General features: G+C 48.3%; 1 protein-coding gene across 1 annotated transcript in view; it reads right to left on the bottom strand.

Moving 5' to 3' along the window:
- Positions 1–5,504: 5,504 nt before the first annotated feature.
- FGFR1OP (FGFR1 oncogene partner) overlaps positions 5,505–10,989 on the bottom strand; it is a gene marked incomplete at its 5' end in the record, with an annotated part of 28,198 nt that continues 22,713 nt past the window's right edge. Inside the window, 3 exons of the mRNA XM_025049060.1 lie at positions 5,505–7,499; positions 8,785–8,881; positions 9,758–9,797. Coding sequence (XP_024904828.1) covers positions 7,419–7,499; positions 8,785–8,881; positions 9,758–9,797 — 218 coding nt within the window. The remainder of the gene's footprint in view (positions 7,500–8,784; positions 8,882–9,757; positions 9,798–10,989) is intronic.

Raw genomic sequence — 10,989 nt, 5'->3', positions numbered from 1 at the left:
GCGAGATAAGCAACAGCTGTTGTTGCTTATTTTTCACCTTATTTCCGTCAGTGTTTGCTCTGTAAAAAAGTGAAAGATGCAGCCTATCTTTTTACTCTGAACTTACTTACATCATTCTAATCAAAGTGAGTTTCTTATAGACAGCATGGAGCTAGGTTCTCTCTCTGGATCATTTCCATTCAATAGAATTGATTTATTAGCCTTCACGTTTACCATTTTATTTTTTGCCTCCTGTTTTTCATTTGTTTCTTCTTTACTCCTTTCTTTTGGATTATTTGAACACTTTATAGCATTTTATTGTTATTTATCTTCTCCTATATCTCTGTATATATTCTTAGTGGTTGCTTGGGGGTTTCCCTATACATAATTAACTTTCACAGCCTACTTGAAATCAATACTTTACCACTTCAAGTTGAACGGAGAAACCTAATCACCATGTGGGTACTTCTCACCTTTACATCATGAGTTACATCAACACACATTACATATACCAAAAACCCCAACGGGCAATGCTGCAATTTTTGTTTTTAATTATCAGACATATTTTAAAAACTCGAGAGACGATTAGTCTTTTTTATTTACTTACGTAACTACCATTTCTAATGTTTCTCTCTATTCTTGGTATTTCACGTTTGCCTCTGGTAGCGTTCTCTCTTTTGTCCAAAAAACTTCCTTTAGCAGCGCGTTCAGAGCAGGTGTCCAGTGAACAGATTTTCTGTTTTCCTTCGCTTGAGAGTATCTTCATTGCGCCTTTACTCCTGAAGGACATTGTTACCGGACATAGAACTCGTGGCTGACAGTCCCTTGATCTCCGCACCAACTCCTGGCACCGTGATCTCTAATGAGCAATCTGAACTCGTTTGAATCTTTGTTCCTCTGTAGGGAATGCGTCGTTTCACTCTGCTCTCAAGACTTCTTTCTGTGTCTAGTTTTCTGTAGTTTAACTATGATGTGTCTAGACATGGATTGCTTTAGGTTTATTCTGTTTGGAGGTTGTTGTGGGTTTATACGTTTTGCTAGATTTAGAAAGTTTTTAGTCATTATTTCTTCAAATATTTTTCCTGTACACACTTTTTTCATCTCTTTTTGATATTCCAGTGACACAAATGTGAGCCCTTTTGGTACTATCCCAAAGTCCCCTGACTGTTCGTTTTTTTCTCTTTTTTCCTCTGTTGTTCAAATTATGCACTTTTGTTGATCAGTCCTCAAGTCCACCACTTCATTCACCTGTCATCACTGTTCTGCTATTGATTTTCTAATAGATCTCTTTGACCAACAAAAAGCTTATTTTTATTATTTTCTCCAATGTGTTATATTACCTCTTCCGGTAATTCGGTAAAACTTGTATTTGATTGAATCCCTCTAAAAAGTAACATTCTACCAGAATTTATTTCTATCCATTATCTTTAGGAATAAAGCAAATAACAAGAAAACAACTTAACAGAAGGGATGTGTTTTTGTAAAATATCTGGCACAGGGTAGATACCAGATAATACAAGAGCACAGGGTAGATACCTAATAGTATTAAAAGCATGAATAAAGGAAGGAATAAATGATTCTTTTCCACAAAGCATAGTATTACAAGCACTATTTAATATACCATCTCTTCCCAATTTTAACAACCATAACATTAAATTTATATATATCTACATACACACGTATGTTCTGCATAGAGACTAACTCCTCCTTAATTATGTGGGCTCTACAAAGCATTAGAAATATAGGCCACCTTAGAATGCATGCCGAAATAGGAAACTTTGCAGAAGATTATCTTGCTGTTTCTCTCCAGAGGCGCTGAATTTTCCACTGTGGTTTGGCCTCTGTGGTTTTAGAAATAATGTGTATGCTGTGACTGTGTCCTGTTATGTAATAGCAACCATACTGTACACGTCCATCAGCCTTTGTTCAGCCATACTTGCAAAGGTAAAATCCTGGTTAATAAGGTGAGTCGGAGATGGAATGCTCTCCAAATGTACTGAAGTAAAATACTTATAGTAACTGCCTGACATATCTTTATAAGGCACTTTTCCTGCATTGCTATAACGGCATTCTTTTTTGTATCGGCTCCTCATGTTGGGATGACTTTAGAAAATCTTTCTATGGTGATAAAAGTAATTTTACTCTAGAATGATCAAAATGGTTTTTCAATTATTAATATATTTTAAGAGTTTCATCAAACTTTACAATTCATTTTTGGAAATGTCATAGTTTTCATCATTGTCAAATTATGGAAACCTTTTTCAAGTTTTTTCACAAATGCATTTAGGATTTACAGCATTTAAATTATTTTTCAGGGACTGGTAACTATTAGTAATAGAGATTCTTTACTTATATTCATTCACCAACTTTTCATGAATGTCCTTGTCATAATGGCATATTATAATTTTATGTCATCTATATATTCTATGTCAGATCGCTAATAAAGTATTTATACGTGTTTATATGATACATTCATTAACTGGATTATCAGATAATACAAGAGCACATTCATTTTGTCGATTCAAAATTTAACTCATGAATTACTATTCGTGGTACAATCTGAAAGATATTTTGTGACAATTAGCTTTTGGTGTCAGGATAACGTCTGGTGTTTTATTGCTCGGCACTGTCACTCAGGCCACCGCCCCGCCCCCCACCCCCCGGCAGCGGGCCTAAAAGCTGGCACCTCACCCCTGGATAGCTCGGCGCACCAACAGGTGTGACTTTTTAAACCCTGTAATTCCCTTGGGAATAGAATTACAATGCATTTTGGGGCATTAAAGTCAAATTCGATATAAACTTCTTTGGCGTGCCCTAGTCTTGTGTTGGTGTGGTTGTCATTTCATGTACACGCCCCGCCTCCTTTAAGGGGTGGCAGAGTCATGACCGGAAGGCCAGGTTCCGATCACTGGCAGGGACGTGAGAAAAGCCGGATCGGGAAGACGCCCTGCCCTGGAAGCAGCGGGGTGGGGGAGGGGGACTTTAGGGGAAGTGGCATCTGAATGGGCCTGAGAGGAGGAACAGAAATTCGGCAGAAACCGAGCTGTCACCCGAGGCACGCTCTCGTCTTCCCGCAACAGCCGAGGAGCACGTGTCCTGTGACTCTTACCTTCTCGGCACAAGTCACTCATCTGCCAAGGACGCTAAGCGCCCTGCGAGCACAGCCTGCTCTGGGCAGCCGCCTGGTCAGGGCGAATTCTCTCCCTTCACAAGAGCAAACCGAGGACATGGAACTCAGCGGTGAGCTGGGTGTCCAGATTGCCAACCTACGCAGCAGATTTGAAACGCTCACCCACTCCGCCTTGCTGGGCGACACGCGTCCTTCTCAGGATGGCCCTGGCCCAGTGCTTGCGGTTCCACCCACCCTTGGCCAACCCCGTCAGCCATGCTTCCCAGGCACCGAAACTCAAAGATCGTCCCAGACATCGTCTTCCTGGTAGTGGCGTGTGACTCTTCCACTGCCCACGCAGGGTCCAAGATCGCTCTGGCCTCCGCCAGCCCTTGGCACGGGCCCAGCACTGACTGGGCGGAGACGCACCCTCACCGGGCCTGGCACCTCGCCCCCAGCACTCTGAACCCTGGAAAATGTCTGCAGAAAGTCTGGCACTACTTCACCCATGACAACGTGCAGGGAGTAACAGGGTACAGGTGACAAATACCTGGCACACAGAACACATGCTCTGTGGCCCGGGCCCCCGAAGGGGGAGGACCAGGAGCTGCCAGGGCGTGTGTTAGGCAGGGGCTGGGACGCTGTGACCCAGCGTCCCAGGCAAAAGTGACGCTGTTCAGGGCCTAAGGCAGCACACAGCGCCCCACCCTTCCGACCAAAACTAAAACTCAGGTCAGACGCAAACCTCATACCGCTGGACCGAGAGAGAACGCGGTGAGAAGTGCCGCGTGCTTCAAGTTTGGTTGACAAACTCTAAGTTAGTGGGGGACTGAGACCTATGTCCGGCGGTCCGGCGACCGGCCCAAACCGGCTTTGCCAGCAACTACAAGTGTTTGAAAACTTAACATTTATGGAAAAGTCGCATGCTGGGGGGGAGACCCCGCGGGCCCTCGGCGCCGCTGGTGGGCCTGGCTTCGGGTTCATTTCCCACGGGCAGAAGGTTCCTCCAGCAGGGAGGAAATTCCACGTCCGGGACCAGTCCTCCTCGCTTTGTCGTCACTGCCTGTCACACCTAGCCTCCAGGGCAGGCGATTTCATTCTCCCCTGCTGCCAGCTTCCTGGAAGTTTGACACGAAGCGCTGTCCGGGGTCACGAGGATCCGTCCACCGCGGGCCGTGCGCTCGTCCAGCTCAGCACCTGGGGGACCCTGGCCCTAGGCACGAGCTTGCCCGCGTCTGCCTGTTTCCAGCCTCCGGGGCTCCCATCCTGGACGTTGATGCTGCAGGTCCTAAGTGACCCTGTGTCCTCACCGTGGTCTTTCTGCCAAACACACTGTTCATCTTTGAGGTTATTAATTTTTCTTTTTGTGAGTTGCCCCATCACTCAGCCCTTCCACGGAATGACAGAGCCCACCACCCTTCCATTAAAAATCATTTTGATTACACGTTTCTTTCTCATTGTGGCCTCTTTTGGGTACAAAAGTAATTTCCCATTTTAGGTGGTGTGAAGTTTTCGGGTGTTAATTTTGTTCTCTGGTTTCCTCTGAGATACAGCCTTCGCCTCAGCCTTCCGTAAGGCGTGGCTTGCGTTCCTTGCAGGTAAGGAAGCCCCCCTTTGCTCTGAGGCAGCGTGGTCAACTCATAAGGGGGGCTGCCCTGGTTCCCCTGAGCTGAACCCCAATCTCCCCGCTCCTTGAATGGAAGCCAGCAGTGCAGACCCGATCCCGAGGGCCTATGGCTTGGTGCGCACGGGCAGAGCATGTGTGGGGATCCCAGCCAGCCTGACACCCAATACGGGAGGGTCTGCATCCGGCCAGGGTGGGTGTCTGGGGGAGTGCGGTGCTTCCTCCTCGTTCTGTGGGGTCGCAGCCCAGCCCCTCGAGTCCCCCTCTGCTTCCCTCCTGTGTCAGCATCCACACCATGCCATGGACAGGACAGCTGTCCACTTCCTTTGAGACCAAGGTCCCAAATTGCCCTAGTGATGAAAGGGTGCCAGGGACCCTCTGTCCGTCAGACAGGCCCCGCTGAAACGCGGGCCAACTCCACTGCCCCCCACAGCCGTGTGGGGCTGTCCTGGGGGAAACGGCATCCCCTACTCCCCGCCCCCGCCCAGGCTGAAAGGGGGCCCCCGTGGAGCACGCCGTGGGCCGGACGCTGTTCCAGGCACCGAGGACACCGTGGTGAAAGCCCCTCCTCCAATGCCGCCTGGGCGCAGGAGCGCGCCCCCTTCAGGCAGTGGCGAGAGGGAGCGAGCACAGGGGCAGACGTGGCAGAGGGACAGGCGAGCGCTCGCCTCTGATGACGAGGCGGAAACGAGCCAGACTGGGGGGTAGCGGGGCGCCGGGGCTGCGCTGGGGCCGCGGCAGGACGGGGACATGCGGGCAGGACGCTCGGTGACCGTCACACACTGCGAAGCGTAAGAGGTGTGAGCTTTTTATTCACTTTCAGTTACCACCAATAAAATGAGACCTAGCACTTCAAACACTCCACAGTAAAACACAGTTCACCATGAAAATGTATTTCAGCGGTTAATGTTTCAATACGCACCTCTTAAAAATAAACACACACAAATCACTCAAAACCTACCTAATCAAGGAACACACATGGAAATAAGACGTTTTCACGGCCGGATTTGAACTAATTTAAAATTGTTCGATCAGAGGTGCCCGGTGCGGATGCCAGTTTCCTGTCCCCCGCCCCCCGCCAAACCCTCCCTGATGGTCGGGATCGCCGGGGTCCGACTCTGGGTAACAGGAAGATGGTAAATGTCAGATGCTACCGGTCAAAAGTTTTCACAAATTTAAAATACCACATTCTACTACACTTCCAAGTCATTTCACTAAAATCCAACTCCTATCAAATAACAAAAATGAATCACATTTAACCCAGATCCCGGAAGGCCAGAGCAGAACCATGATGCTCTACAGAAAGCGGCCGCTTACAGATGACATCCAGGGAAACGCGTTTTGTGACAAGCGCCTTGGTTGCTTTCAGCAACAGGCATGGTCACACAGCTGCTTGCTCACGGTCAACACGGGACGCCTGGCGGGCTGACCTGTGGCCCACGTGTCCTACCTCCTCCTGCGTTCACGGCTCATGCATTTAAGTTGTACGGACTCGAATTCTAACATGATGTAACCTTAATCCTTACGTCATCATTCCCTTCACGTAACAGGGCCCCACAAATATTTTTGTAAAACTGAGGTTAATATAAGATGAAAACCTGCCATTACACAAACCATTGAGTCTGCTCACCTACTGAGATCCATGAATTAGGTCTAATTTGCTCCTTTTATTAACAAAGTCGACTTTAAATAAAAAGCCATAATTTAACTGATAAAGGAAATCACAAAATTTAACGGACGATCCCAGCCTTACTTTCACATCTGAGCGTGCACGCGTCGCTTCCAACTGTCCCTTCCAAACCGCACACGAGCACGGCAGCAGCGGGCCTGCCCCAAACGCCGCTCCCGACAGCGCTCTCCGGGGCTGCGGTGAAGCTGCGCACGGGGCAGCGAGCTCGGCAGACGGGTCTGGTCTCAGGCCGTTACTACTGCTATGGTCCCATCTGGACTTTAACGTAAAAGATTTACAGATCTGAAACGAAAGCACTGCTTAATGCTTTCAGATACATCTGGGTATTCAGTATGTTTCAAGGCATCTTTACAAATAATAAATTAGAGCTATAACAAAGAGAAGCCGTGACTAAAGCTTCTTACGTGGACACGAGGCAGCAACCACAAATGCCGTCAGGGACAACGGCATTAATGAAAAATCCTAACTGTCCCTAGATTTCTTTAAAAACCAGCAGAACCAAGTAGCACACACACAGGCAGATTTTGATGCAACCGTAATGGTCTAACGAACCTTCCAAACGGAAGAAAGTGCGACACGGTGGCGGTGTCAGCGCTGCCAGGCTGCTTCGCCACCTGTCTGCAGCACCACCTGACGCCAAGTCCACCCCGGCTCCAAGTGGCCAAAGCCACACGCACGAAGAGTGGCGGGGACCTACAGCTTTGCTGACACCTCTCACTGTGCTTTCAATACTGGCATCTGCGTGGGTTTGCTCCTTGCAGTGAATCTGAGTACGATCAATTTCCACAGAGAACTGCGTAGGTAAACGGAATTAAGAATATTAAATCTTCCACACGTGGGCTCGACTCGGAAGTATTTTGTTTAGTATAACGAATCGTTAATTTTTTAAAATATCTGCAGTCTTTTTGAAACACAAGGCACCAACAGGGAGCAGACATTCCGGCAGCGACTGTCTAAAAAACAAGTGGCCCGGGCCGGAGTCCTTCATCTTCTGTGGATTGGAATACTTCCTCCTTTCACGTGAAAGCGACGTCTTCCAGATAATCTGCAACGTCACTGAGCTGGGACACGGTCAGGTCCTGTGTCAGGTCGTCAAGCTTTGTTGTTCAAAACAAAGGAAAGATTAGTGTCAGAATGCAGAGAGAGTCTCAAAGAATTTTTAAAATATATTGCTAGAATTTAAATATTATCTTAAACTCTACAAACTGCGTCATACTCAAAATCTCTTTTCCTCACTTTCTTTTTCTCATTTTGAAATTTGCGATAATACCAACAGTTGAACTCGACATTAATAACTGACTGTTAAAGTAATCCTCTGTAGTTCTTCTGGTAACTTTAAAGCAACATTTTCAGGCCTCTTGAGGATGACATAGGTGAAAAGGCAAGAGAAATAAATTTTTATAAGGCCGTGTCATGTGTCAGAAATTAAGAAAGTTCTTGACATATTATCAGTTAACTTCAAAACAATCCCATGAGGCAGGCATTAACACTTCCCTCTCATGAGCAAGAAACCTGAGGGTCAAAGGTTAAAAGCTGCCCAAGAAAACGGCACGTGACAGAGTAAGAGCCCAGCCCAGACTGCACTGGCCCACGTGGGGCTGTCATCACATGCTGCCTCTCCCAGGGGCCCCTCCTCCCGGCACGCAACCGCCTGAATGACCATCACAGCACTCAGACCGGTCCTCACTCTGAGAAACGACACTCGTCTCCAGGCTGAGCAACCACGGCCTGGAAGGCAGGATCAGGGTCCCGGATCGGGGTCCCGCGTTCTGGGCACCGGCACGTGGTCTCGAGACGCTCCCTTCCGTCCACGTCTAACACACACCTAAGCACATTCTGCTCCCTGCCTAATAAAAACGCCCGATCGGAGCTCCAGGACGGACTCCTAACGTCACGCCTGAGCACACGGGTGCTGCCTGTCTCGGGGAGTTCAGCGCCTGCCCCGCACACGGCCCCGCACTCACGGGCGCACACATGCGCCAGTCACCTGTGCTGACTTCTCTGCAAATGCCCTCCGGTACCGACTGTCCACACCAGAGGGCCCGATTCTGAGTCCAGTCATGGCCTGGGGCCTGGGTGGCCACCTACACCCATCCCGCAGAGGGCCCGATTCTGAGTCCAGTCATGGCCTGGGTGGCCACCTACACCCATCCCAGGGTGCCCCAACACCTCCACACAGGTGCTGTCACCTCAGCGACAATCAAAGACAATCTTACACATTCATTAAAAACATTCTTTTTCGATTTGGACCAGGTAACTCTGCCCTAAACTTCATGATTTTCAACTGTTTTGCTAATCTGCGTAAATTTCGGAAGCTTTACAGTAAACCAAGGCAGTGAACGGGCGCGGACAGCGCTCCATGGGACATGCACACAGCCGTACTTTGTCACTGGTGTTGGCGTCGTCCAGTCCCACGGAAAGGTCCTCCTCGATATCCTCACCGATACTTAGCTCGCTTTTTTCTGAGCGATGGCTCGTACTAATCTCAGGGAAGAAAAAGAAAAATAAGAACTGAGGATAAACGTGTAAAGAGTAATTATCATTCTTCGACCTTTCGAATATTTACTTTAACCCTTTAAATGTAATAATGTATTGCAAAGCATTAATTTCATACGTATTCTCTCACTCGACCCTACAGTAACTCAGCGAGGGTGGCAGGGAGGGGACCCTAACAGACGAGGAAGCTAAGGCCCGTATCCGCGACCTCGTCACTACAGCAAGAAAGACGCAAAGCCGGGCTTCTAGAATTCTATCTGTATCATTCCATCTTCTCAAAAATAACTGTATAATAAATCGTTGTTAAAAAATAAACATAAATTTCCAACTGAAAAAAAACCCCTCAATTATATAAAATTCTCAGACTCTAAAAATTCTAATCCTATCCACCATAGATACCACTTCCAAATTAATTATCAGCTAGCGCACAGATTATATATATAAAAGTTATGTGAAACGAAACGTTACGGAGCGTCATCTGAATCAGAACAGTAATTCGAGAGGGCAGTTTTGAAGTTGATGCAGCAAACCCCACCACAGAGATGAGGAAAACGCATGTGTGCACCGGTGACCGGGCGTCTGAGTGACTTCAGAGCAGGTCCTCGGTGCCAGTTCTTCAGCTCACTCTTACCGAGTTCCCCGGGCATAACACAGATGTTCCGTATTCTAACGGAAAATCAAAACCACGCCTCAAAGCCCAATGTATAATTCGGGATTAACTATCTTTTATTCACCTTCGATCATTATGAACGGGAGAATCAGATGCACTAAAAGAAGCATCGATATGATTATGCTCTACTTCCCTGTGTCTAGAAGTCGTTTACAATTTGTATCTTTGTTGCCCAATTATTTCGCTTACCTATTAAAATCATCAGCATAGTCATCATCTTCTCCAGTCCCTGATAAGTTTAGAAAAGATACATGTTATATTTACATAACCACATTTCACGATTTATCTACAAGTAAACACGCACATTTCCTTCCAAAGAACTACATTACTGAATTATATTGTGTCATGGAAAAAGAAATCTCAAAGATCAGAAATAATATTTTACCGCATATAGTACGAAAGCAAATAACAAAATAAACTACCTAAGAAATAATAAAATGTTATATCCTATCATAAAACAGTTAATAGCTAGTCTTTTATTCCAAGTACTCAAGAATCTTAATTGCGTTGTACGTTTACTATTTACAATGTCATTTGATATTAAAACCAAATACTTGACGTCGTGGGATATAGGAAAAGCCAACCCCTACAACTACCGTCTTTAACTGTTGACGTTTTTAAACAACAGTCGTAAAATACAAAAAGAGCACGAGGTGTGAAGAGGCCGCGGCCAGCCCACGAGAGGCCTGGGTTCGAGTCCGGCCCGCCCGAAGAGCTCTCTGGGGGCCGCCCCCACCCAGGCAGCGCTGACCCAAGGGGTCCAAGTGTGTGATGTGCTCGACAGAGACATTAGCACGCAGAGAACACCTAAGAGCAGGGACGTCACGAGGGAGGGACGCCGAGTCACGGAGCTGTGCCACGAGGGTCTCAGCACCATGAGGCCTGACGGGCACCCGCCCCCCACCTCGCCCTCGCTCCCACCACCTCTCCTGACGACAGACAGACGAGGAAACGGCTCGTCAGCCGCAGAGCCGAGACACTGACGGCGATGGCTGGCATGGGGAGACCCGCCGCGTCACGCGTGCCCCCTGTAAAGAGCGCAGGCCACAGAGAGGAGGTGGGCTCAGCGATGAGCCATCGGAGGCGCCCAGGGGTGAGGCCCAGAGCCCTTCGGAGTACCACACCAGGTCACCTCCACGCCGGGGCCTGCCGAGGGGACGGCGCTCTGCATGAACACCAAGGGCAGGTGACGCTCCCCCAAGAAAACCCGCAACGGCTCTGCCCGCTTGCCCGACGTGGGGGTGACAACCAGGCCTGACAACCAGGCTGGCTGCGGGCAGCGGCACACGAGGGGCACTCTCAACTTGCAGGGCCACCCTGGCGGGAAGAGGGGGCGCCAGCTGCTGCACGGACGCGGTGAGGGCTGGCGGACGGCCCTGAGGGGACAGCAGAGTGGAGCCCGGGAGGAGGCAGACCTCCGC

The sequence above is a fragment of the Pteropus alecto genome, unplaced genomic scaffold (assembly GCF_000325575.1).
Source record: "Pteropus alecto unplaced genomic scaffold, ASM32557v1 scaffold195, whole genome shotgun sequence".
In the NCBI taxonomy this organism is placed as follows: domain Eukaryota; kingdom Metazoa; phylum Chordata; class Mammalia; order Chiroptera; family Pteropodidae; genus Pteropus; species Pteropus alecto.
Note: the sequence above shows the minus strand (reverse complement) of the source record. Positions and strands in the feature narration are given on the sequence as shown.